The following is a 23,212-nucleotide window of genomic DNA, read 5'->3' on the forward strand; positions in this document are numbered from 1 at the left end:
TTTATCTACATATTTCCCCAGCACTGGGCAGAGTGCCAGAGGGCACATAGATAGGTACTTCAGGATTTTTTTAATTGAATTATCATCAAAATTCTAATCTGCAACAAATAAAAGTATAAATTATTTAAATTACTTTGCAGATGAACAGTATGCAAATAATAATGAAATAGATAAATAGTATCACATTGAGTAAAGGAAAAAAGAACAAGAACAAAATATATCTAAGTATTGTGACTTTTTCACTTGATTGTGATAACTTCCTTTTGATCCTCTCTATCTCAGCAAATTCTCACTTGTTTCAAACAAAATCCTATGGTATTTGGAAGAACTCTTTAGTCCTTTGAACCCATGCAGAGTTAACAAAGATGAAGCAGTAAGTATTTAGCATTTATCTCAATGGTGTATAGTTTGTCCTCATCAGTGCTGACACGTAAGCCCTGGGTCAGGAGCTCCCACCTCACATGAAGAGGGAAATATGCTTTAGGAAACTTCTCACTTCTCTAACTCCTTGCTCCCACCCTTTAGCACTTGGGGCCACTTGTTCTTCTCTCCCCCCCCAATAATTGCCTGCAAATCTAGATCACGGATGCCAGATATTCCTCAGTATGAGTGCTGACCCAAAGCCCTATGGGAATGCTGGCTTAAGAATTGTACCCTTCTTTCCATTTATGCTTTTTAGAGTCTGGAGACTGGCTTGGGAGAGTTAAGAGCTAACTCATGAACAAACTTAATGGTACTTTTGTTTTTTATTTTGCAATGAAGTTTCTCTTATCTATATAGCCCTCTGGGTGAAGGGGGAAGTTCAAGGGCTCAGCTAAGCTTTTCAAGACTCCAACCAAGAGCATGAAAGCAGGCTCCTATCTCTATGAGAACAGGACTTTGGAAAGTCAGTCATGGGGTGAGTCAGATTCTCGTCCTAAGATTTACTCTTGCTTTCATCCCTTCAACTAGACGTTATGGTCAGAGATCCCAAAGGGTAGAACCAGGAGCAGAGGTAACAAATCCCAAATCCGAGAGAAGAGGGAACAGGCAAAACCTTGATTTCCCCATCATTTCCTGCCCTACATCTCCTAGGAGGAAAGGAAGGGAAGAAAACTGGAAATATCATTACCATACATCCCCAAAGAATTATATGATATATAAAAAGGAAGACTAGGGAACCATCTTTGTCCTTGTACTTCCAGAAACTACTTAACACAGGTGGCTGGTCATTAAACTGAAGGAAGCCCAATCTGAGACACAGAACTGAAGACTGGTATAGCATCTCCTATTCCCAGACTTCCTGTGGTTGGCTATAAAGAGGATCTTTCAATAAACCCCATTAGAACACAAAAGCTTTGTGCTCAGATTGTTTCATTTCCTAGTGTGTCTGCTGATTTAGTCACAGTCCATCTTCCCCTCTTCCTCTCTCCCTCTTCCTCCAATTCCTACATAATTCATTTAGAAGAGCATTTAGAGCTAAATAGGGAAATACGGACAGGCAACACCAGGCACCGAAGAACACGGGAAAACAGTAATCTATTCCCCCTTCCCCCTCATAGATCACAAGGTTATAAATATGAACAGTTTTAATTATGAACTAATGAAAACATAGTGTAATAAGACTTGAAGTAGATTATCTTCAGTTAGAAATCCTTTCCATCCTGAGTAGAAATCCTGGTGTGTTTATAGATCAAAAAGTTCCCCCTCATGATTCCTTCTTTTAGACAAAGTCTTTACAACCCAAGGATTCACATTAGAAGTCATCCTGGGATTATAATGACTTTTTTTTCTTTAAATCTTTACTACCACCCTCCCCCAATTAGAATTAATACTATATATTGGTTCTAAGGCAGAAGAATGGTAAGGGCTAGGCAATGGGGTTTAGGTGACTTGGCCAAGGTCACACAGTCAGGAAGTGTCTAAGGCCAAATCTGAACCCAAGACAAGACCTCCCATCTCTCAACCTGGCTCTCAATCCACTGAACCACCAAGCTGCTCCCTCTACTAATTCTAATGGAAGAACTTTTCCTCGTGCTCTGATCACCTGGGAGACAAAGGTTGAATGAGGAAACTAAGAATTCAAAATATTGCTCAGCAGCCCAGAAAAACATTCTACTTCTATCTATACTGTACCTACCCAAGAGTAATATTCGAATAACTTTTTGAGGGAAGAACTCACAACAGTCCATAAGGAAAGACAGGTTAGAGATGACAAATTAAAACATTTCTTTTCATCCCATGGCTCAGTATTCCATGCAATAATTTGTCAATCTATCTAGGCATGGTGGTGCACCCTTACAGTCGCTTCTTCTGGTATGGTTAAGGCTGGTAGATCACTTGCATTTGGAGCTGTGAGTTGCAGTAGAGTTAAAGCCAATTAGGTGTTCACAATAAGTTTGGCACAAATATGGTGGGTTCCTCCTAGAAGAACCAATATTTCCCTAAGAAAGACCGATGTAGCCCAGTGAGTCCCTGGGAGTACCAAGTTTGCCTAAGAAGGAGCAAAGTAGCCCAGATTGGAAAAATGGAGTTGGTCAAAGCTTCTGTGCCCATCAGTAATGTGATTGAACCCATGAGGGGTCACTGAACTTTTAGCCTGGGCAAGAGAGGGAGGTCCAGTCTCAAAAACAAACAAATAAATAGATAAATAAACAAACACATAAATTAATGAATGAATGAATAAAAATAAATAAATAAATAAATGATGAACAAGTATGTGAATGTGAAGGGATACTCTGTGTTGTAGGAAATGATGAAGAGATGGGCAGCTAGGTAGCACAGGGGATAATGTGCCAAGCCTTGTACTGGGTGAGCCTGGTTCAAATCTAGGCTCAGACAGTTTCTAGTTGTGAGACCTTAGGCAAGTCACTTAACCTCAATTGCCTAGCCCATGTCAGTCTTCTGTCTTAGACTAATTTTAAGACAGAAGGTAGAGATTTTTTTTAAATGATGCAGAGAACAATTTCAGAAAAACCCAGGAAGATTTATGAACTGAAACAAAGCGAAGTGAGCAAAACCAGAATAATCAACACAATAACAGCTAAGGAAAATTAACTGTGAAAGTCAGTAACCCTGATCATTCCAATAGTTCACCACAACTCCAAGACTTGTGATATAGGTAACTTATGTTCTTGGTACAGACTGAAGCCTACTTTTTTCCCTTTTTGAATTTTTCTTGCATCTTTATGCTGGATTATGGCTAATGCAGAAATGTTTTGCATGATGATCTATGTAAAATGGGTATTACATTTCTTGCTTTCTTAGTGGGTGGGAGGAGGGCAGGAATATATAACTACAAATAAAAAGGAAAATTAAATTTTAAGAAAATAATATTCCTAGTGCCCACTCCATCTGCCTTAAAAAGAAACAGAGTCTGGAAATAAGCATGGAAGAACACTAGACTTGAAGTCCAAAGACTTGGGCTCAAATCTTGGCTCCACCACCTACTAGTCATATATCCATGAGAAAATTATTTTCTTCTCTATACATCTCAGTTTCCTCATTTGTAAATAAGGGAATATATCCTTTCCAGCTGCAGGTAATATGCTCTGAGGCACTGTGGCACTTTTCCTCTGAATGTGTGTGACCAATGGGCAAGTCACTCCATCTCCCTGAGCCTCAATTTCCTCATTTGTAAACTGGGGGCTGACTCAAGCAAATTATCACTAAGCTACCTTCCAACTCTAACAAACATTCTGGTTATTCTATAAACAAACAAAAACCCTGTTCTCCTGCTGGATGCCTTCCATTTGTCTCTGTCTAGGGATGATGATTGTGTTAAACACATCAAAGACTATCTATGACAGATTGATATTCCCAGGCTGTCTCCCTTTTACTCAACTCAAGGACGGTCTCTTGATGCCACCTAAGAAATCCATTCTGTGCCACTACCCTTGCTATACATTCACTAAGTGCCTTCAGAGTCCCCCAAAGTGAAGGGAGACAACAGAAAGTAATTTTCTACAATGGAGTAAAGATGCAGGATTTATTTCCAGTCTGCAAGATCTATCTGCTCAGGAGGTATATTTATAAGGAGGCCTTGAGGGGGTGATGTATTTCTGATCTTTTGCTTACTCCATTTTCTGCTGCCCACATCTGCCATTCTCCTTTCCAGAAGAGAAATTTCTGCTCAAACTACTGACCTCAGAGGAAGTCCCAGAGAACCCTCAATCCTTCAAAAAGATATATTCTCCTTCTCAGCCAAAACAGGCAGCACAAGCAGAAGGAGTCATGCCTCCTCCATCAGGACTAGTCATGGTCTTATTTATAAGTAGGTGTGATCCTGGGCAAAATGGTAAAGGAAGAGAAATGCCATCTTTCTGTAATCCTTTCCCCCCTCCTTTGATGATTATTCTCTTCCTGATTCAGATTCGATTTTTCTTCCCTTTAGTCTGTCCTACCTTTGTCAAAGCCTGGTCTCAGGAAAGGATCTGAGTTCAGCAATATTGTCTCTGTCAGATGCTATTTTTATATTTTTAGCCTTTTATCTCTAATTGTGGGATGAGAAGTTTTGCTGGTTAAAGGAATTACAGTTTCAGGGAGCAGGTGGGAGCGGGATTATCTGTATCATTACTGTTGTCATTATTATTAATAAATATTTCATTAAGAATTTAGCATTGGACATCAATTTCAAATACTATACTCAAATGGAGCTCTTCTGCCAGTGATTTAAACGTTATCTCCAGCTGGGCATATTATGCATCATCCATGCCTATCCATCTTGAGTACATCTTGTTCATACTCTATAAATTTGTTCCTCTAAGGTCCTGGGGGCTTTACCTCCTTTTCCTTGACATTGTTATGATTCCATTGAAACACTTGGGCTGTCTGTCTCTTACTCTTGCCTCATGGCCAGACCATTTTCTTTTTTGGCTCATGCACTCTAATGATTATATGTTTTACTATAGCTCTTCAAAATTCCATAATGCTATTTATTGTAGCTTACATGCACCATGTGTCTTTCCACCAACTCCTGGAGCAATACTTATTTTTAATTCCTCAGAAGCCACAGTGTTCTATGATTCATAGCCAAACAACAATACTGGTTGGATATCTACTGAACATCAATACAGTTAACTACTGTGTTGAGAACTGATTTATAATTTAACTAACCTCAGTGCATAAAGAATTGAGAGTGGATAGAGAGACAACCTGAAAGTCAGGAAGAACTAGTTTGGGTTCCTACTTCTAATATTTACTGGCTGTGTGATCCTGGGTAAGTGACTAAACTTCTCAGAGCTCTATGGTGCTAAGATGCTAAGTTGCAGAAAAAAAAATGTGCCAACCTAATACTAGTAGAAAGAGTATTCTTTCATTCCATCATAAAAAAGCCAAACCTTGTTTATATTCTTAGTCCCCTCTACTTGCTTTAAAAGGAAACAGAGTGGTGGCAACCTGGTGGCTCAGTGGTTTTGAAAGTCAGGATTAGAGATGGGAAGTTCTGGGTCCAAATTTTGCCCCAGACATTATGCTCTTGGGCAAGTGACTTAACCTTCATCGCCTACCCCTTACCACTCTTCTGCCTTGGAACCAATACATAGTATTGGCTCTAACATGGAAGGTAAGGGTTTGGAAATTTTAAAAAAAGGAAACATAGTCTGGAAAAAAGCATGGAAGAACATTGGACTTGGAATCCAAAGACTTGACCTCAGGACTTGGCTCTACCTCTACCTCTACCCACCCCCCCCTCTCTCTCTCATATATATATATATATATAACCTCAAGAAGGCCATTTCTTCTCTATGGGTCTCAGTTTCCTCACCTATAAAATACATCCTTTCTAACTATAGATAATAATCTCTGAGACACTGTGGCCCTTCCTCTCTGAAAGTGTGTGGCAATAGGCAATTCACCCAGTTATAGATGTCCATAACAATAAAACCATAGATCCGAATCCTTTCCCTTTCATCCCTACATAAAGTATCACAATTTTTCAATGCTTGTCTGGAAACTATTCAGGCCAATAGGGCAGAATCTACGATCCATCCAGTGCCCAGGTCAGCTCCCCACACAAGAATTGAACTTTAGACCAAATTGTGATTTAAATAAATCTTGCCTTTGCTATCTTCCTTTGTCAATATTCTTTTCTTCCTTTTTGGTCAAATGGAAAGAACACTGGATTTGAATCTGAGAATCTGAGTTCAAATCTCATCTCTATCAGACTGCCTGTATGACTTGAGTAACTGGGCAATTTTTCTTTCTGGAATTTAGTTTCTTCAACTGTAAAATTGTGTGTGGAGGGGTACAAGGTAATCCTAGGTACTAGGTAGAGAACGGTTTATATACGAGGCCTGCCTTGATAATGGAATGACAGTGATCATAACAGCCATAAGACTAGTGAGGAGAAGGAAGAAGAGGAGAAGGAGGAGCAGAAGGAAGAGGAAAAGAAGGAGAAGCAGGAGGAGAAAGAGGAGGAGGAAGAAGAAGAGGAAATGAAGTTTGATTTAGAGTCATTCACAGGCTGATCCAGGTACTCATAGTCAGGCACCAACATATCCTAGTAAACAAAGCCACTGCCTATAGTTTTCAACAAATCTTGCCAGTTCCTCCTTTAGAGATAATTTCCTAGTGACCCAAGAGTTGAGGTAAGCCTCCTTCACTCAGAAGAGGAGGCAGAGAACCCAGTAGTCCAAGCTGTCATCAGCTAAGGGTTCTCCATCAAAGCACATCCCAACCTTCCCCAAAGCCGAAGGCTCACAATGAGTTTAAGAAAGTGAAAGAAAAGAGGAGGGAGAAATGTGAAAGACCAGATGTTGGCCTTGTCTCTCCTTACCCCATAGCATTACTCACCTGAGCCACTTCTTCAAAGTCATCATGTCTCTTCTGCAGGGCTCGGGCTCGATGCAGGGACTTCCCAACACCTGTGTGTTTGCTGAGAAAGGCCTCACCGTGGTTTTCGATCCAGTCCAACACCTGACGAGAAAAGAAGGCCATCAACAATTATTTCTTCTCATGAAATGGATAATGGTAGGGCTGGGGTGTGTATGTGTGTGGAAAAGTATTGTTTCCAAACCAAGTGGTTTCATCTTATCTATACGTCCATTTGGTTAAATTCAACAAATGTTAATTAAATACCTAATATGTAAGACAGAGGTTCTTAATTTGAGGTCTATGGATCCTGCCACATAGATTTTTATTGAGTTCATGAACTTGAAAGGAAAAAATTTTCCAGATATTTTAAATATAATTTGTTTCTTTTTAATCTTATGCATTTTATTTTATGCATCTAAAATATTATTTGAGTAGGGGTCTGAAAACTTCATCAGCTTGTCAAATGAATCTATCACACACAAAAAAGTTAAGAATCTTTGGTTTAAGGCATTGGGCATTCAATGACAAAATCCTGTCCTCCAGGAGCTTATATGCTTCCAAGGGGTAATATATGCACAAAGAGAAGCATAAACAAAGTAATTACTTTGAGGAGAGAGAAAGAAGAGTTGAGAAAGAAGCTTGGGATCCTAAGAAACAGAGACAAGGAGTAAGCGAATTCCCAACAGGACCATCAGTCTATCATCTCTCTCTACCTCATGACCCTGGGAAAGTCATAAGCCTCTCTGAGTCTCATTTTCCTCATTTATAAAAAAGAAAGAGCAGAACTCAATGATCTGTAAGACCCCTTCTAACTTCTAATCTATGGTCTTATGGAATCCTACACAAAATAAAGAAAAAGTAATATGGTATGTTAAATAAAAGGTGGAAAAGTAAATGGGAAGTAGATTTTAGAGCACCTTAAGTTGTCAAAATGAATTTGCATTTCATCCAATGGGGAATAGAGAATCACTGAAGATATTTTTAAACAGGAAAGTGACAAAGTAAAGCCTGTGATTTAGGAAATTAATTTGGTGCATTGTTTAAAGTCTATGCTAGTTCCCTAGTAATTACCTATGGAGCCCATCTCATAGATCAGGGGTTGACAACCTTTTAGGCCGTGAGAGCCATAAACGCCACATTTTTTAAAATGTAATTTCGTGAGAGCCGTACAGTGCTCATAGTGCGCGCTCCTATAACAGCGCCTGAAAAAAAATTGACTTTATGGCTCCTGCAGAAAGAGCCATATCTGGCCCTCAAAAGAGCCAGATATGGCTCGAGAGCCATACGTTGCCGACCCCTGTCATAGATGTACTACATTCCAGTATATGAAGGTTTTGGGGTTGTTCAGTTATTTTCAGTTGTGTCCAACTCTTTGAGACTTAATTTGTTTTTGTTTGTTTGTTTGTTTTTTGGCAAAGATACTAGAGAGTGGTTTGCCATTTCCTTCTCCAACTCATTTGACAAATGAGGAAACAGAGGCAAAGGGTCAGATAACTAGTAAGTGTCTGAGGCCAGATTTGACCACAGGAAGATGAGTCTTCCTTACTCCAGGTCTGGCACTCTCTCCATTGTGCCACCTACCTGCCCCCAAATATATATAAAGTACTGAATAACAAAAAACATGTCAAAACTCTGAGTCAATATTAACTTTTTTAGTGAACCTCAAAGTCTGAAGTCTGGCACAGAATAATCAAATTAAGTAAAAATTTCAGAGCATGAATGAATTTTGGCACTTTTGTTCTTTGAATGCATTCATGTCTAATCCTTACTTTAAAAAAAATCTAGATTTGACTTCCCTTTTCATGACCCTATTAGTGAGTTTAGATCTTAACTTTTCAAGGCTGGAAAACTTTGAGGATAAATTTTTTCCACTATGGATCATTGAATTGTGCATATCTTTTATAACTTTAAATATCTGCATAACCCAATAAGTTCAATTGATTTGTATCCCTAGAAGAAAAGAAGATATTGATAACTATTTAAAATTGTTATTATCAACAGGGTAGCTAGAAGAAGTTTACTTAGAGGGAACAGTGACAAACTATTTCCTCTAAGCAAACTGTGCAGGTGAACACAGAATAGTATACTTGGCAGATCTCTGGGAAAGGAAAGATTTTAAAACCAAGCAAGAGCCAGAAAAAATTACAAAATGTAAAATAAATAATTTTGATTACATTAAATTAAAAAGGTTTTCTACAAACAAAAACAATGCAACCAAAATCAGAAGGGAAACAACAAACTGGGAAAAAACCTTTATAACAAAAAACTCTGACAAAGGTCTAATTACTCAAATATGCAAGGAGCTAAATCAATTGTACAAAAAAAAACAAGCCATTCCCCAACCTATAAATGGGAAAAGGACACGAATAGACAATTTTCAGATAAAGAAATCAAAACTATCAATAAGCACATAAGAAAGTATTCAAAACATCTAATAGAAAATTGCAAATCAAAACAACTCTGAGGTACCACCTCACACCAAGAAGATTGGCTAAAATGACAGGAGGGGAGAGTAATGAGTATTGGAGGGGATGTGGCAAAATTGGGACATTAATGCACTGTTGGTGGAATTGTGAATTGATCCAACCATTTTGGATGGCAATTTGGAACTATGCTCAAAGAGTGCTAAAAGATTGCCTGCCCTTTGATCCAGACATACCATTGCTGGATTTGTACCCCCAAAGAGATCATAAATAAACAGACTTGTACAAAAATATGTATAGCCACACTCTTTGTGGCGACAAAAAACTGGAAAATGAGGGTATGTCCTTCAATTGGGGAATGGCTGAACAACTTGTTGTATCTGTTGGTGATGGAATACTATTGCGCTCAAAGGAATAATAAACTGGAGGAATTCCATGTGAACTGGAAAGACCTCCAGGAATTGATGCAAAGCGAAAGGAGCAGAGCCAGAACATTGTACACAGAGACTGATACACTGTGGTACAATCGAATGTAATGGACTTCTGTACTGGCAGCAATGCAATGACCCAAGACAATTCTGAGGGATTTATGGAAAAGAACGCTACCCACATTCAGAGGAAGAACTACAGGAGCAAAACACAGAAGAAAAACAACTGCTTAAACACATGAGTTGATGTGGACATGATTGGGGATGTAGACTCTAAAAGACCACCCTAGTGGAACTATTAATAATACGGAAATAGATCTTGATTGATGACACATGAAGAAACCAGTGGAAATATGTGTTGGATATGGGGGGGGATCTTTGGGGAGTAGAGGAGAGAGTAAGAACATGAATCATGTAACCATGGAAAAATTTTTTCTAAAAAATAAAATTAAAAAAATATCTACATAAACTTAAATAGACTGTAAAAAAAAGATTCAGTGTTTTTCCAAGTTTTTTTTTTTTTTTAAGTGAAATTTCAGCAAGTTTTGGAAAAGGGAAAGGGGCTCTTTTCTTGACTTTGTGTCATTTAGTTTCATGCATTTTAAGGGAGATTATGTTCATGAATGTTAAGTAAGTTTAAATAGTAACTTTCTGAAGTTACTATAGGAACATTGGTTTGTCTTTATTCTCTGAAGAAGATAGACAGGTACATTTGGGGTGTGGTTGAAAGAGAGGCACCTGAAGAATTGAAAGCAAGAGGATTTCACCCATTTTCACTATTAAATATTCTTCAAGACAAAATAGACAGTTATAGGCTAGGAGATAGTTGTTAAGTGGATTCCCACGAAACTTGGTGAATGAACAGATCAGAATCATTATTAATGCACTGATGTCACCAAACTGATAAAACTCTGCTAATGTGATGAATATTGCTCAGAATCCAAAAAGATCTTAAAAGACTAGAAAGATTGGATCCATTTAAGAAACAAAAAGGCATAAGTGCAAGGTTTTACCAAGGCTTAAAAAAAAATCAAATGTATAAGTTCAAGGTCAGGGAGGCATTGCTTGGACAAATTTACATGTGGATTAAGATCCAGAAGTTTTAGTGATCTGCAAGTTTAAAGAGACAACAGTGTGAAAAACAAAAACCAAGAAAAAGAACAAAAAAAAAATCCCCAAACCCTAAAAAGTTCTTTTTTAAAATTAAACTTCTTTTCAATCAAAAAGCATATTTTTCTCTTACTCCCATCTCTGCTTTTTACTCCTAAGGGGAAAATATTCATAACAAATATGCATAATCAAACTAAATTTCCATATTAGCTGGGTACAAAAATATATCTCTTGGGGGCAGTTGGGTAGCTTGGTGGATTAGAGGCCTAGAGACAGGAGGTCCTAGGTTCAAATCCGGCCTCAGACACTTCCCAGCTGTGTGATCCTGGGCAAGTCACTTGACCCCCATCGCCCATCCTTACCACTCTTCTACCTATGAGCCAATACACAGAAGTTAAGGGTTTTAAAAAATATATCTCTTATTCTAGAGAAATGGACATGATCCAAAGAGTCTGGCTTTCAAAACTATTCATTTTTGTAGTTTTATTACCTTTGTATTAATTGTTCTCTGGTTCTTTTTACATGGATCTTTATCAATTCATGTAAATCTTCCCAGCTTCTCTGATACTATTCCCATCATTCTCATCATTTCTCATGTCACAATATTACTCTGTCAAATTTATATACCATGATTTGTTCTACCATTCCCTAATTTATGCTCCCTTTTAGTTTCCAGTTCTTTGATATCACAACAAAGAATTACTACATATATTTTGTACATATGGGTCATTTTTCTCTTTGATTTCCCCTGGGGTAAGGTCTTAGTAATAATGTCTTTGGCTCACAAGTTCTTAGTCTACACCTATAGAGAAAGTGTCAAGAATGAGGAAGATGTTATTCTCTTCTCTGGTCAGGCCATAGCTTCTATATTTATAATCCTATAGCCCTTTTATTTTCAGAGTTTTGTGTATCATTTTCAGAAGGAAATTGATAAGCCAAAACATTTCTAGGCAAAGGCCACCAGAAGGGTGAAGAAACTACAGTCAAATTGCTTTTTAGTATCTCCCCATTTAAATCTCTTTCCATCTCTCTTCTTTCCACTGAGCCTTAATTTCCTTCTCCTCTTCCGCCTTCTATCTTGTCCTTAACAAAAAGTAACATAGGATTAAAATACACGTACGTGTATATTTATTGAATAAATTTTCTTTATTTTCATAGGATCATATATTTAAAGCTGAATGGGAGCTAAGAATCCAATTTCTTCATTGTTTAGATATGGAAATTGTGGTCCAGAGATGTGAAGACTTATCCAAGATCATACTAGTGACTTTGGATAGAGCTGGGATCTGAACCTGGGTCCACTGACTCCAGATTTTTGGACTTTTCTACATATGAGTGGAAGGGAATCATTTACATATTGCTCTTTAAAAATTAATCAGATCCCACATTCAGAGGAAGAACTACAGAAGTGGAAACACAGAAGAAAAACAACCACTTGAACACATGGGTTGATGCGGACATGATTGGGGATGTAGACTCAAAATGACCATATCAATGCAACTATCAATAATATGGAAATAAGTCTTGATTGATGACACATGTTAAAACTAGTGGAAATGCGTGTTGGCTATGGGGGGGGCGGTTAAGGGGAAAGTATAAACAAGAATCATGTAACCATGGAAAAATTTTCTAAAAAAATAAAAATAAATCAGATTGACATTCTTTTTATTTATATGAAACTTAAATTGATTTTTTTCTATGGGCCAACAGATCCGCTATAAGAAAAAAGATTTTCCATCATAGGACAGGAAGAATTGACTTCATGAACATATCATCTTCCTCAGTGATCCATTCTAGTGTTGTTGTTTCACACATTGTTCAGGAAATGAGAGAACTTTGTAAATGTGGTCAATACTTATGTCCTCTAAAATTTAGCAGACAGAGGGAAGTCCTTTCACATTCTCACTTTTAAAAGGAATGACTACAGTCACCTACCAAAAAGAACTAGACAATGAGGGACATGAGACACTAATGGTTAAAGAAGTTAGGAATTTTCCTTTCTCTATAGATCTTTATGAGAAAACCCTCCATCCACCTCTTCTCTATCCCACAACTTTCTCAAGCAGATACATAGCTTGGAGAAAAGCTCTGAGGCGGAAATGGAAATAAAATTACCTCTAACAATCCATTGATAACTTTTCCATCTTCTAAAGCAGTAGAAAGAGGAAACCTCAAGAAGGCTAAAACCATAACGACTAATAAAAGCAAATGGATCCTTTTGACTCAGAGATCCAATTGCTAAGTATATATACCAAGAAAAAAGAAAGGCCCTCTAGCAACCAAAATATTCTTGGTACTGTTTTTGTTTTTTGGTGTGGTAGCAATAAACTGGAATCAGAATGAACATTCATTGATTGGGAAATAACCAAAGAAATTATGGTACATTAAGATAATGATATGTAACTTCCTGGGAGAGATGATGATGTTGTTGTTGTTCAGTAATTTTAGTTATGTCTGACTCTTCATAATCCTATTTGGGAATTTCTTGGCAAAGTTATTAGAGTTGTTTGCTATTTCCTTCTCCGGTTCCTATTATAGATGAGCTAACTGAGGCAGATAGGGTTAAGTGACTTGCCCAGGGTCATATAATGAGTAAATTTCTGATGCCAAATTTGAATTTATGAAGATGATTCTTCCTGATTTCAAACTCAGTGATCTATCCACTGTACCACCTAGCTGCCCCCACCTAGTACATAGTAGATACTTGAATGACCAGTGAGAAGACTGAATTCCAGTGACTTGTTCAATATCATAACGTTGGAAGTGAAATTCAATTCTAGGTCTTCTAACTCCAAGCCCAGGGTTTCCCCCCACCCCCACCCCATTAGAATGCTTATAAGCAACTGGCAAACTTTAATAGGACTGTAGACCCAGAACAGGAAGGGATATCAGAAGCCATCCCATCCATGTATTTCTTCTACATTTAGTTCAATATCCTCACTTTCTAGAGAAGGAAACTGAAGTAAAGGGAGAGAAACTGACTTGTTCCTTATTTTGTAGATGAGGAAAATGAGGCAGAAGGAAGTAAATTGACTTACCTGAGACCACTTATCTATGTGCCTATTGTTTCCCTGCAATGAAAAGTAAGCTTTTTGAGAGTAAAGATTGTTTTGCTTTTATATTTTTACCCCCAGCTCTCAGCACAATGCCTGGTCCATTGTAGTAAGAACTTGACATCCTTATTCTAGTCTTATAAAATTTCAATTCTAAATTGAATAGCTCTATTTATGAGACACAGGCACTCACAACCATGAACTTTATTTGGAGGTCAGTCTAATAATCATTAGCCATAATTCCCTAATCACCCTCATCTCCACCCATCTAATTGTACTGAATCCAACAAGGGCATAATCAAAAAAGGAATTCTTTTCAAGGGAGAAGCCAGGCCTTTCTATCTTCTAAAGAGAAGCAAACACAAATTTATTTTATGGGACTTATTAAAGAGTCTTTGAATAGAGGCACTGAATTAATGGGACAAGTTCAGTTGCAGCCTGTGCTACCAAGTTTCTAGGCTCTTTTAAATAACAAAGACTCCTAAAGCTGGCAGGAAACCTCAAAGCAGCATATTCTAATTTTGAGTTTGTGGCATTTCTTTTCTTTCTTTTTTAACTCTTACCTTCTTTCTTAGAATCAATACAAAGTATTGGTTCTAAGGCAGAAGAATGGTTAAGGGCTAGACAATTGGAGTTAAGTGACATGTCCAGGGTCACCTAGCCAAGAACTGTCTGATTCCAAATTTGAACCCAGGGCCTCCTGTCTCTAGCTTTGGCTCTCAATCCACTGGGCCACTAAAGCTTACCACTCCTGCCTTTAAAAACTCTTCCCTTCTGTCTTAGAATAAATATTGTATTTTGTCTCTAAGGCAGAAGAAGGGTAAGGGATAGGCAATGGGGGGTTAAGTGACTTGCCCAGAGTCACACAGCCAGCAAGTGTCTGAGACCAGATTTGTACCCAGGATCTCCCATTTCTGGGCCTGGCTCTCCACCCAGCTGCCCTCTGTGGCATTTCTTTTTAACCAGTCCACAAAACTTTTTATTAACCTAATTCCTTACTTATTAAAAATCTGTAAACTTAAAATACCTTCTTCCTCTCTGTGCCTTGATCTTTGCCATCCTGGTTGCCCCTTCTCCCTGGCTTCCATTCCCCACCCAAGCCATCCACTGCCACCAAGCTAAAGGTACAGAGGACCAGTTATTGGTGGAGATCTTAGATATCTACCAAACCACAGTATATTTTAGGGTAGCATGGAGCGACTTAGGAGCAGCCAAGTAGCACGATGAGTACCAGACCTGGAGTCAGGAAGACTTATTTGTCTTCCTGAGTTCAAATCTGGCTTCAGATACTTAGTGGCTGTGTGACCCTGGGCAAGTCACTTTACCCTATTTGTCTCCATTGCCTCAGCTTTAAAAAGAGCTAGAGAAGGAAATGGCAAACCACTTCAGTATCTCTGCCAAGAAAACCCCAAATGGGGTCATGGAGAGTCAAAAAAAAAAAAAAAGCTGAATGACTACAAGCCAGTGCCTTCGAGGTCAAGCTCAGTCTCCTACCTACTGCAGAAATCTTCTCTATCAAGTCACCAACAGAGTTATCTAGCTTTGGACTGAATACCTCCAGGGATCACACTTTCAGTTTACAATGAGGCAAGTGTAAAGCAGGAAGATCTGAGCTCACGTTGGACATATACTGACGACGGGACCTTGGACACTTAATGTGGAAACTTAAAGCCAACATCTCTGCTCTAGAGATCCAAACAGCAAACTGTCATCAGAATGTTGGCTTATGTTAGTAGAGAGTTTCCTTCTCTGTGGGTTCCTTCCAACAATCAAATTTTTAGCTTGTTCGATCAAGAGAACACTATGGACCATCTTATATCTTGATATACTAGTACATACTCCAAATAAATCCAGTATCTATTTCTATATTGAGCTAAAAATCTGTCCCCTGGCCAATATGGCAGCAAAGGAAAGGGATAAATGTTGGAAAGGATGTGGCAAAATTTGGACACTAATAATATAATGTTCATAATAAAAATAAATAATAATAATAAATATAAATAAACAAATAAATAAATGGGGATGATAAATAATAAAATAATGGTGGAGTTGTGAATTGGTCTAACCATTCTGGAGGGCAATTTGGAACTATGCCCAAAGTGCTTTAAAAGACTGTCTGCCCTTTGATCCAACTATACCACTGCTGGGTTTGTACCCCAAAAGGATAATAAAGGAAAAGCCTTGTTCAAAAATATTTATTGCTGTGCTCTTTGTGGTGGCAAAAAATTGGAAAATGAGGGGGTGTCCCTGGACTGGGGAATGGCTGAACAAATTGTGGTATCTGCTGGTGATGGAATACTATTGTGCTAAAAGGAATAATAAACTGGAGGAATTCCATGTGAACTGGAACCACCTCTGAAGCTTCAGACAATGACTCTAAACTTCTTTCCTTCAAAAAAGAGAAGACAGCTACTATGCCTCTCCCTAAGTCTTCTCTTTTGTAGACTACATATCTTTTATTCTTTCTACCATTCTAACACTGTTTGAAAATATCACATAATTTCCAGCCCTTTAAACCATGCTGGTATCCTTGCTCAGGACTCAGTCTGCACTGGTTTATCAGGATCCAATACGTATAGTCTGATCAGTTCAGAATACTTTGAAATATGGCATGACCTAGTGGAAAGAATGCTGGACTTGGGAATAAGAGACTTGGATTTGAATCCCCCCTCAGACACTGCCTCAGCTGGGTTGACCATGTCCAAGTCCCAAACCCTCAGCACTTCAGTGTCCTCATCTGTAAAGTGGAGATAATAGTTTTTGCACTAAATATTTCAGAGCAAAGGAGATTAAGATGGAGCAGTCAGATAGATAGGAGGAAAATCAAGACAGAGCAGCGATCCAAAAGTCTGTAGAGGAAAGAAAACCCAGGAGGAGAGGATGATTGGCAGTACCAAATCCTGTGGAGAGGCCAGGAAGGGTGAGGACTGAGAAAAGGCAATCATTTGGTTTATTGGGAGAAAAGAGCTTTGCTATGTAAATGTGACATTATTATTATTACAGAAGGATTACTCTTCTTCCTATGACTTATCTGCAGCAATTATCTTCTTATCTCCAGCAATTCAGTCCAAAATTACATTATCTTTTTTGGCTACTACATCATACTACTTGCTCATATTAAACTGGTCAACTAAAATCCCCAGACATTTTTCACGAACAGCTGCCCAGCTAGGTCTCTACATTCTGTCCTTATGCAATTGATTTTTTTAAGCCCAATGCAAGACTTCACATTTCTAGACTCATCACATTTTATCTCCCTTGTTTCAGCCTGCTGGCACATTTTTGAATCTTGATTCTTTCATCTTTTGTATAAATGATTTCCCCCAGCTTTGTACCATCTGCAAGTTTGATAACTATGCCTTTAAGCCTTTACAAGTCACTGATAACATTGTGGAATAGGACAGAACCAAAGGCAGTATCTTATGAAACTCTATAATAGGCCTCCATATAGAGTAACATTAATAATCTTTCTCTTTCCTTTTTTTTTAATCTTTACCTTCCATCTGAAATCAATACTGTTTATTGGTTCCAAGGCAGAAGAGCAGTAAGGGCTAGGAAATGGGGGGTTAAGTGACTTGCCCAGGTCACACAGATAGGAAGTATCTGAGGTCAGATTTGAACTCAGGATCACCTCTTTCTAGGCCTGGCTCTCAATCCACAGAATCACCTAGTTGCCCCCTAATAATCTCTTTATATTTGTTTTTCAAGCAATCTTGGCATCCATCTATCTATAGGATAATCTAGTCTACATTTTTCCATCCATTTTCAATGATGTGATAAGAGACTTTATTAAATAGATTGATGAAATCAAATGTACTAATAGTATGTTTCTGACCTGTGAATCTTATAATTTGAGCAAGAAAAATGGAGTTTTCAGTAATTCTTTGTGGTGTACCCATGTTAGCTCCTATTGGTCATTTCTTTTTTTTTCTCTTTGCTCTATTTTCTACTCAATAAGATAACCAAAATCAAATGTGTTGGCCCATACATATATTCAATTCACTTTTATGAAAGAACAACAGAAAAAATTGAGGAGTTAATATTTAGGAGGTGCTTTAAGGTTTACAAAACACTTGAAATTCTGGTAGTATCAGGGGAAGGATGTAACCTAAGTCCTTTGACTTCACAGCTGTTGTTTTTTCCACTTAAAAACCATTATTTATGGGATGTTGAATGGCATCAAATTCTGGTCTCCTGTGTGTCTGTGTTCTGTCAGAAGAGATGGATCTTCTGGAGTTCACTGATCTTGGCAGAACTGCTGGAAGGTCAGCAGTTTGTAAAAAGGCTTGGGTTGAAAACCCTTGTCTGAAACAGTACAGCCCGAGACCCCATTTTTTCTTAATGAAAGTTAGAAGTAAGGTAGAAGATAATTGTGACAGTAACTGTCAGTCATCTTTGAGAAGCCATCCAGAGTAGGAGCTATCCCAGAAGAAGGAAATCAGGTCAGTCTTCAAATGCTGTCTTGATTTCCAAAAAGGAAAAGGAAGAATTTCATGGAGCATGGACTGGAAAGCTGACATTGATCCGTAACAAAATTCTAATTAGTGAATAATCTATCTTTTCATCAGTATGGAAGAACTACTAGTATGGAAACTCCCTCCAACATTATAGATGTCAATTTTTCAGGGTATTGATGATTTAGTAGGAAAGTCCAAGGAAGTTGTCTAAAGCTCACTGAACTGAAATGACTTGCTAGGGCCACAGCTACTGAGAATAAGAGATGAGATCTGAACTCATGTCTTCCTAAATCCAAGAATAGTATTCTATTGACTATGTCATGCTACCACTAACACAATATTGAATTTATTTTTAAAATGCATAGGGGGCAGCTGGGTAGCTCAGTGGAGTGAGAGTCAGGCCTAGAGACAGGAGGTCCTAGGTTCAAACCCGACCTCAGCCACTTCCCAGCTGTGTGACCCTGGGCAAGTCACTTGACCCCCATTGCCCACCCTTACCAATCTTCCACCTATGAGACAATACACCGAAGTACAAGGGTTTAAAAAAAAACAAAAAAACAAAACAAAACAAAAAAAACCTAAAATGCATATTTGTATTTGGAAAAGAGCATGGTAATCACTAAGAACCAATATGAAATCCCTCAAAATATGTCATGCCAAACTCTTCCTTTGTAGGTGATTTTATATTTAGTTCAGAGGGTCTCAACCATTTTAAGACAATAAAACCAACTCTGTAAGATCACATGGGTGGGGAGCTAGATGGCACAGTGGATCGAGCCCTGGGCCTGGAGTTAAGAAGACTCATCTTCTTAAGTTCAAATCTGGTTTCAGAAACCTACTAGCTATGTGACCCTAGACAAGTCACTTAACTCTGTTGGCTTCAGTTTCCTCTTCTGTCATATAAGCTGGAGAAGGAAATGGTGTGCCACTCCATATCTATGCTAAGAAAAGGCAAAACAAAACCCAAATGGGGTCGCAAAGAGTCAGATATGACTAAAAATTAACCGAACTATACAAGTAAGATTATGTGTTCTCTTTCTATCTAGATTCCCAATGTTGCCATACCAACTCGATGTTTAAAAAGCAAAACAAAACTTCCAAATATAGAACATTAAATGAGCTCCCCATCATTGGATCTCTTCAAGCAGAGGCTAACTGGTCCCCTCTCAGGGCTGCTGTAGGAGGCATTCCTACTCAACTTTGGATTGTACTGTATTAATTTCTGAGGCTCTTTTCAACACAGAAATCCCACAGTGCTAGGAAAGGCAGCCTCTCCCTTCCATCTGCTTCTGCCATCAGTATTTTGTAGTATCTACTCTGACGTTATAATAAAGAGAACCAATGGCTCCCTAAGAGAGAGCTTAAACAAGGTGAAGCTATATTATAATATTATATCACCTTATATCATATCTATATTATAATATGCATTATATAATATATCACCTTGACTCTTCATTTTGGTGTCTTAGAATTGATTTTTTAAAACCCTGACCTTCTGCCTTAAAATCAATACTACATATTGGTTCCAAGGCAGAAGAACAGTAAGGGCTAGGTGAAGGGAGTTAAGTGACTTGCCCGGGGTCACACAACCAGGATATGTCTGAGGCCAGATTTGAACCCAGGCTTCCCATGTGTAGACCTGGCTTTCAAATCACTGAGCCACCTAGCTGCCCCCTATTATTATTTTTAAAACAAATATCAGGAGCTCCTTATTAAAAAAATAATTTTGAGGCACTATATAAAGTGAATGCAGTGGAGGAATTTTGTCTGCAAATGTCTTAAGTATATATGATGTGTAAAGGAGTTTACCATCCAGTAACGATTTCTGCCTCATTTCACACCACACCAAGACTTGGTGCTGACAGAGGATGGCTCATAAACTGACTAATACATCTTAAATCCCTACTGTACCACAACTGGAGTGAGCGCATGCTTCACTTCAAACGCCCAATTATCAGCAGCTCATTTCCTACCCCTCTCTGGAACAAGTCTGATCAAAATGAATGTCTTCAGTAAGACAGGAGAAGGGCATAGTTATTTCTGAGAGGGCTTGGCTGAAACTCAACTGCAGCTACAAGGCAAGTCTCTTGTGCTAAAGGAGGGAGAATGGTCTTCTCTCCCAAATTCTTTGGATTTTATCTCCTTTAGGAGACACCAGATGTCTGCTTTTTGCTCAAACCCAACTACATTCATCCTGTCTTGTATGTGGGCCAAGATTGTGTCCAAGATAAGTCTTTAAGTGAGTGGAAGATAAAGGAATTGGATATTATCCCCTATTCTAGAGCATCTCTGACACCTCTAGAGGATTGTTTAGTGGGGGAGGGAACCTCACTGGTATAGTCAGAGGACCTGGATTCCAGCCCTAGCTTTACTATTTACTAGCCTTTTGACCTCGGACTTGACTAGGGAAAGATTGTCAGAGCGGTTTCAGCTTTCGCTGATACTGAGCCGCCATTTTGGCTCCACCCTCTTTGGACTTAACTCTGGCTAGTTGACTTCCAAAGTCTTTTCCAGTTCTAAATTTGAGAGCCTATGATCTTTCTTCCTACCGCATATTAACTATCTCTTCCAGCTGAATTCCCAATTCTTATGAATGTCACTGCCATTCTGCCCATCACCCAGGTATAAAACCCCGTCTCCTCGGGATGCCTCCCCCTCCTCATAGCCAATGAGTTGCCATTGCCAGCTAGACTTCCTTTGCATTTGTCTCCTGAATCAAATCCTTATTCTTCATTCCCACGACCAATACCCTGATTGAAGACCTTATCACGTCACTCCTAGACTAGAGAGGAGCTTCTGAAGTATTCTCCTTCAGTCTCTCACCACTGCAATCTACTTTGCATGCAACGACCATATTCGTCTTCCTGAGGCAACATTCCCATGTTACTCTTTTGCATAAAAGCCTTTCCTGTTATCCACTGCCCATAGGATAACATCCAAACAGATGTGGTAAGGTGAGCAGCTTTTTAGGCACAGGCGCCTCCCGCAAAGAAATGGTTCTCAATTGTCACGAAGCATATCATGAATAACTGATAGGATCATATTTTACTTTGCCTATGGTTCATCCCCTTTTTATTAGTATATAAGCTCTCTGGGCAGGGACTCTGCTGTTTTTCTTCTTAGTATATAGTAGGTGGTTCCCAGTATTTACTGACTGACTATATTTCCAGGAACTCGCACTGTACCTTGAATATTTATTATTGTTCCATCATGTCCTACTCTTTGTGACCCTATGGATGATAGCCATTCATGGGGTTTCCTTGGCAAGGGTACCAGAGTGGTTTGCCATTCCCTTCTCCAATAGATCCTTTTGTCAAACAATCGAGGTTAAGTGACTTGCCCAGGATCAGAAAGCTGGGAAATGTCTGAGATCAGACTCGAAGTCATGTCTTCTTGACCAAGCCCAACAAACTAACCACTGAGCCATCCAGCTGCCTCCTTGCCTTGAATATAGCAAATATATGAATGTAGCAAATGTTTAATAAATGGTTTTTTTGTTGTACTTGTTGAATTCATGTTAAGATTACAGCTACAAAATGTATATGGCACAATGCAATTGATGAGGACACTTTGGAGAAGCTCTAGCAAATTTATTATTATTTGAAGGAAGGAAGAAATCAAACATTTAAAAACTACCTATTACATGTTAACCACTTTACAAATATTGGTATATATGATCCTCATAACAAATTCTGGAAGGAAGTGCTATTATTATCCACATTTTTGCAGATAAGGAAATTGAGGCAAACTGGGTGAACTGACTTGCTCAGGATCACATAGCCATTAAGTTCCAGAGGCTGGATTTGAACTTATGTCTTTTTGATGCCAAGTTCAGTGTTTCAAGCACAAAAGCATAATGGACAGAAACCTACTGAGACATGGAATGCTTCAAAGCCTGTACGTACATCAAGGATCACAAATATGTGATCTTGGGCAAGGCATTACCTCCTAGAACCTTGATTTGTTCATCAATAAAAATAGAAGGTTCAGTTAGATGGCCTCTGAGGTCCATCCATTTCTTCTCAAGATCTAAGATCCTAGGAACCCCTCAATGCCCTCAGGCAACCCTTTATGCCTATTAGTTGCCCAAGTGATACTAATCTGCCCTGACACTGAATTTCCTCACTGGTAGTGCTCTAGACTAATGAAATCACAAATCTGAACTCTGTGGCATTTGTATGACAAAAGAGAAAAATATGAAAAACATATACAAGGGTCTTCAGTCTAGAATTTTCATGAGCATGTGTTCTTTCTCCAGTTCAATTATAAGCCCCTGAAGGGCACGGATTGTTGCTGACCCAGAATCTCGGATTCAGAGGCCATCTGGTTCTACTCTCTCATTTTACAATGAGGAGATGGAAACTTAGAAAGATGAAGCTACTTGCCTACCCTCACATAGGAAGAAAATAACAGAGCTGGAATTTGAACTCAGGTCCTCTAATTCCAGGGCAGCTAGGTGGCACAGTGGATAGAGCACTGAGCTTGGAGTCAAGAAGACTCATTTTCCTCAATTCAAATCTGGTCTCAGACAATTACTAGCTGTGTGACTCTGGGCAAGTCATTTAACCCTAGTGGACTCAGTTTCCACATATATAAAATGAGTTGGGGAAGGAAATGGGAAACCACTGCAGTATCCTTGTCAAGAAAACACCAAATGGGGCTGCAAAGAGTTGGTAACTACTGAAAGGACTAAACCACACCAAAGCTCTAATTCCGAGTCATTTGTTTCAACTGTTCCATATTGCCTCCTTCTTTGTATTCTTGGCACAGTGCCCTGCAGAGAGAAGACACTCAAGACATTTTTGGTTGTTGTTAACAATGATGAAGAGTTTTAAATCTGAATGATCCAGCTTTCATAGATGCATTATATCTTCATCTAAGCCATCGTTTGTCTAGAGCGGCTCCATTATCTTAACATTTTATCATACAAAGTGCAAAATTCTCTTTTA

General features: G+C 38.6%; 1 protein-coding gene across 1 annotated transcript in view; it reads right to left on the reverse strand.

The window, feature by feature from the left end:
- Window positions 1-23,212, reverse strand: part of LOC123241539 (kalirin-like) — a 685,986-nt gene that overhangs the window by 224,259 nt on the left and 438,515 nt on the right. Inside the window, exon 11 of the mRNA XM_044669162.1 lies at window positions 6,772-6,894. Within this exon, the coding sequence (XP_044525097.1) occupies window positions 6,772-6,894 (123 nt within the window). The remainder of the gene's footprint in view (window positions 1-6,771; window positions 6,895-23,212) is intronic.

The sequence above is a fragment of the Gracilinanus agilis genome, chromosome 3 (assembly GCF_016433145.1).
Source record: "Gracilinanus agilis isolate LMUSP501 chromosome 3, AgileGrace, whole genome shotgun sequence".
Taxonomy (NCBI): Eukaryota; Metazoa; Chordata; class Mammalia; order Didelphimorphia; family Didelphidae; genus Gracilinanus; species Gracilinanus agilis.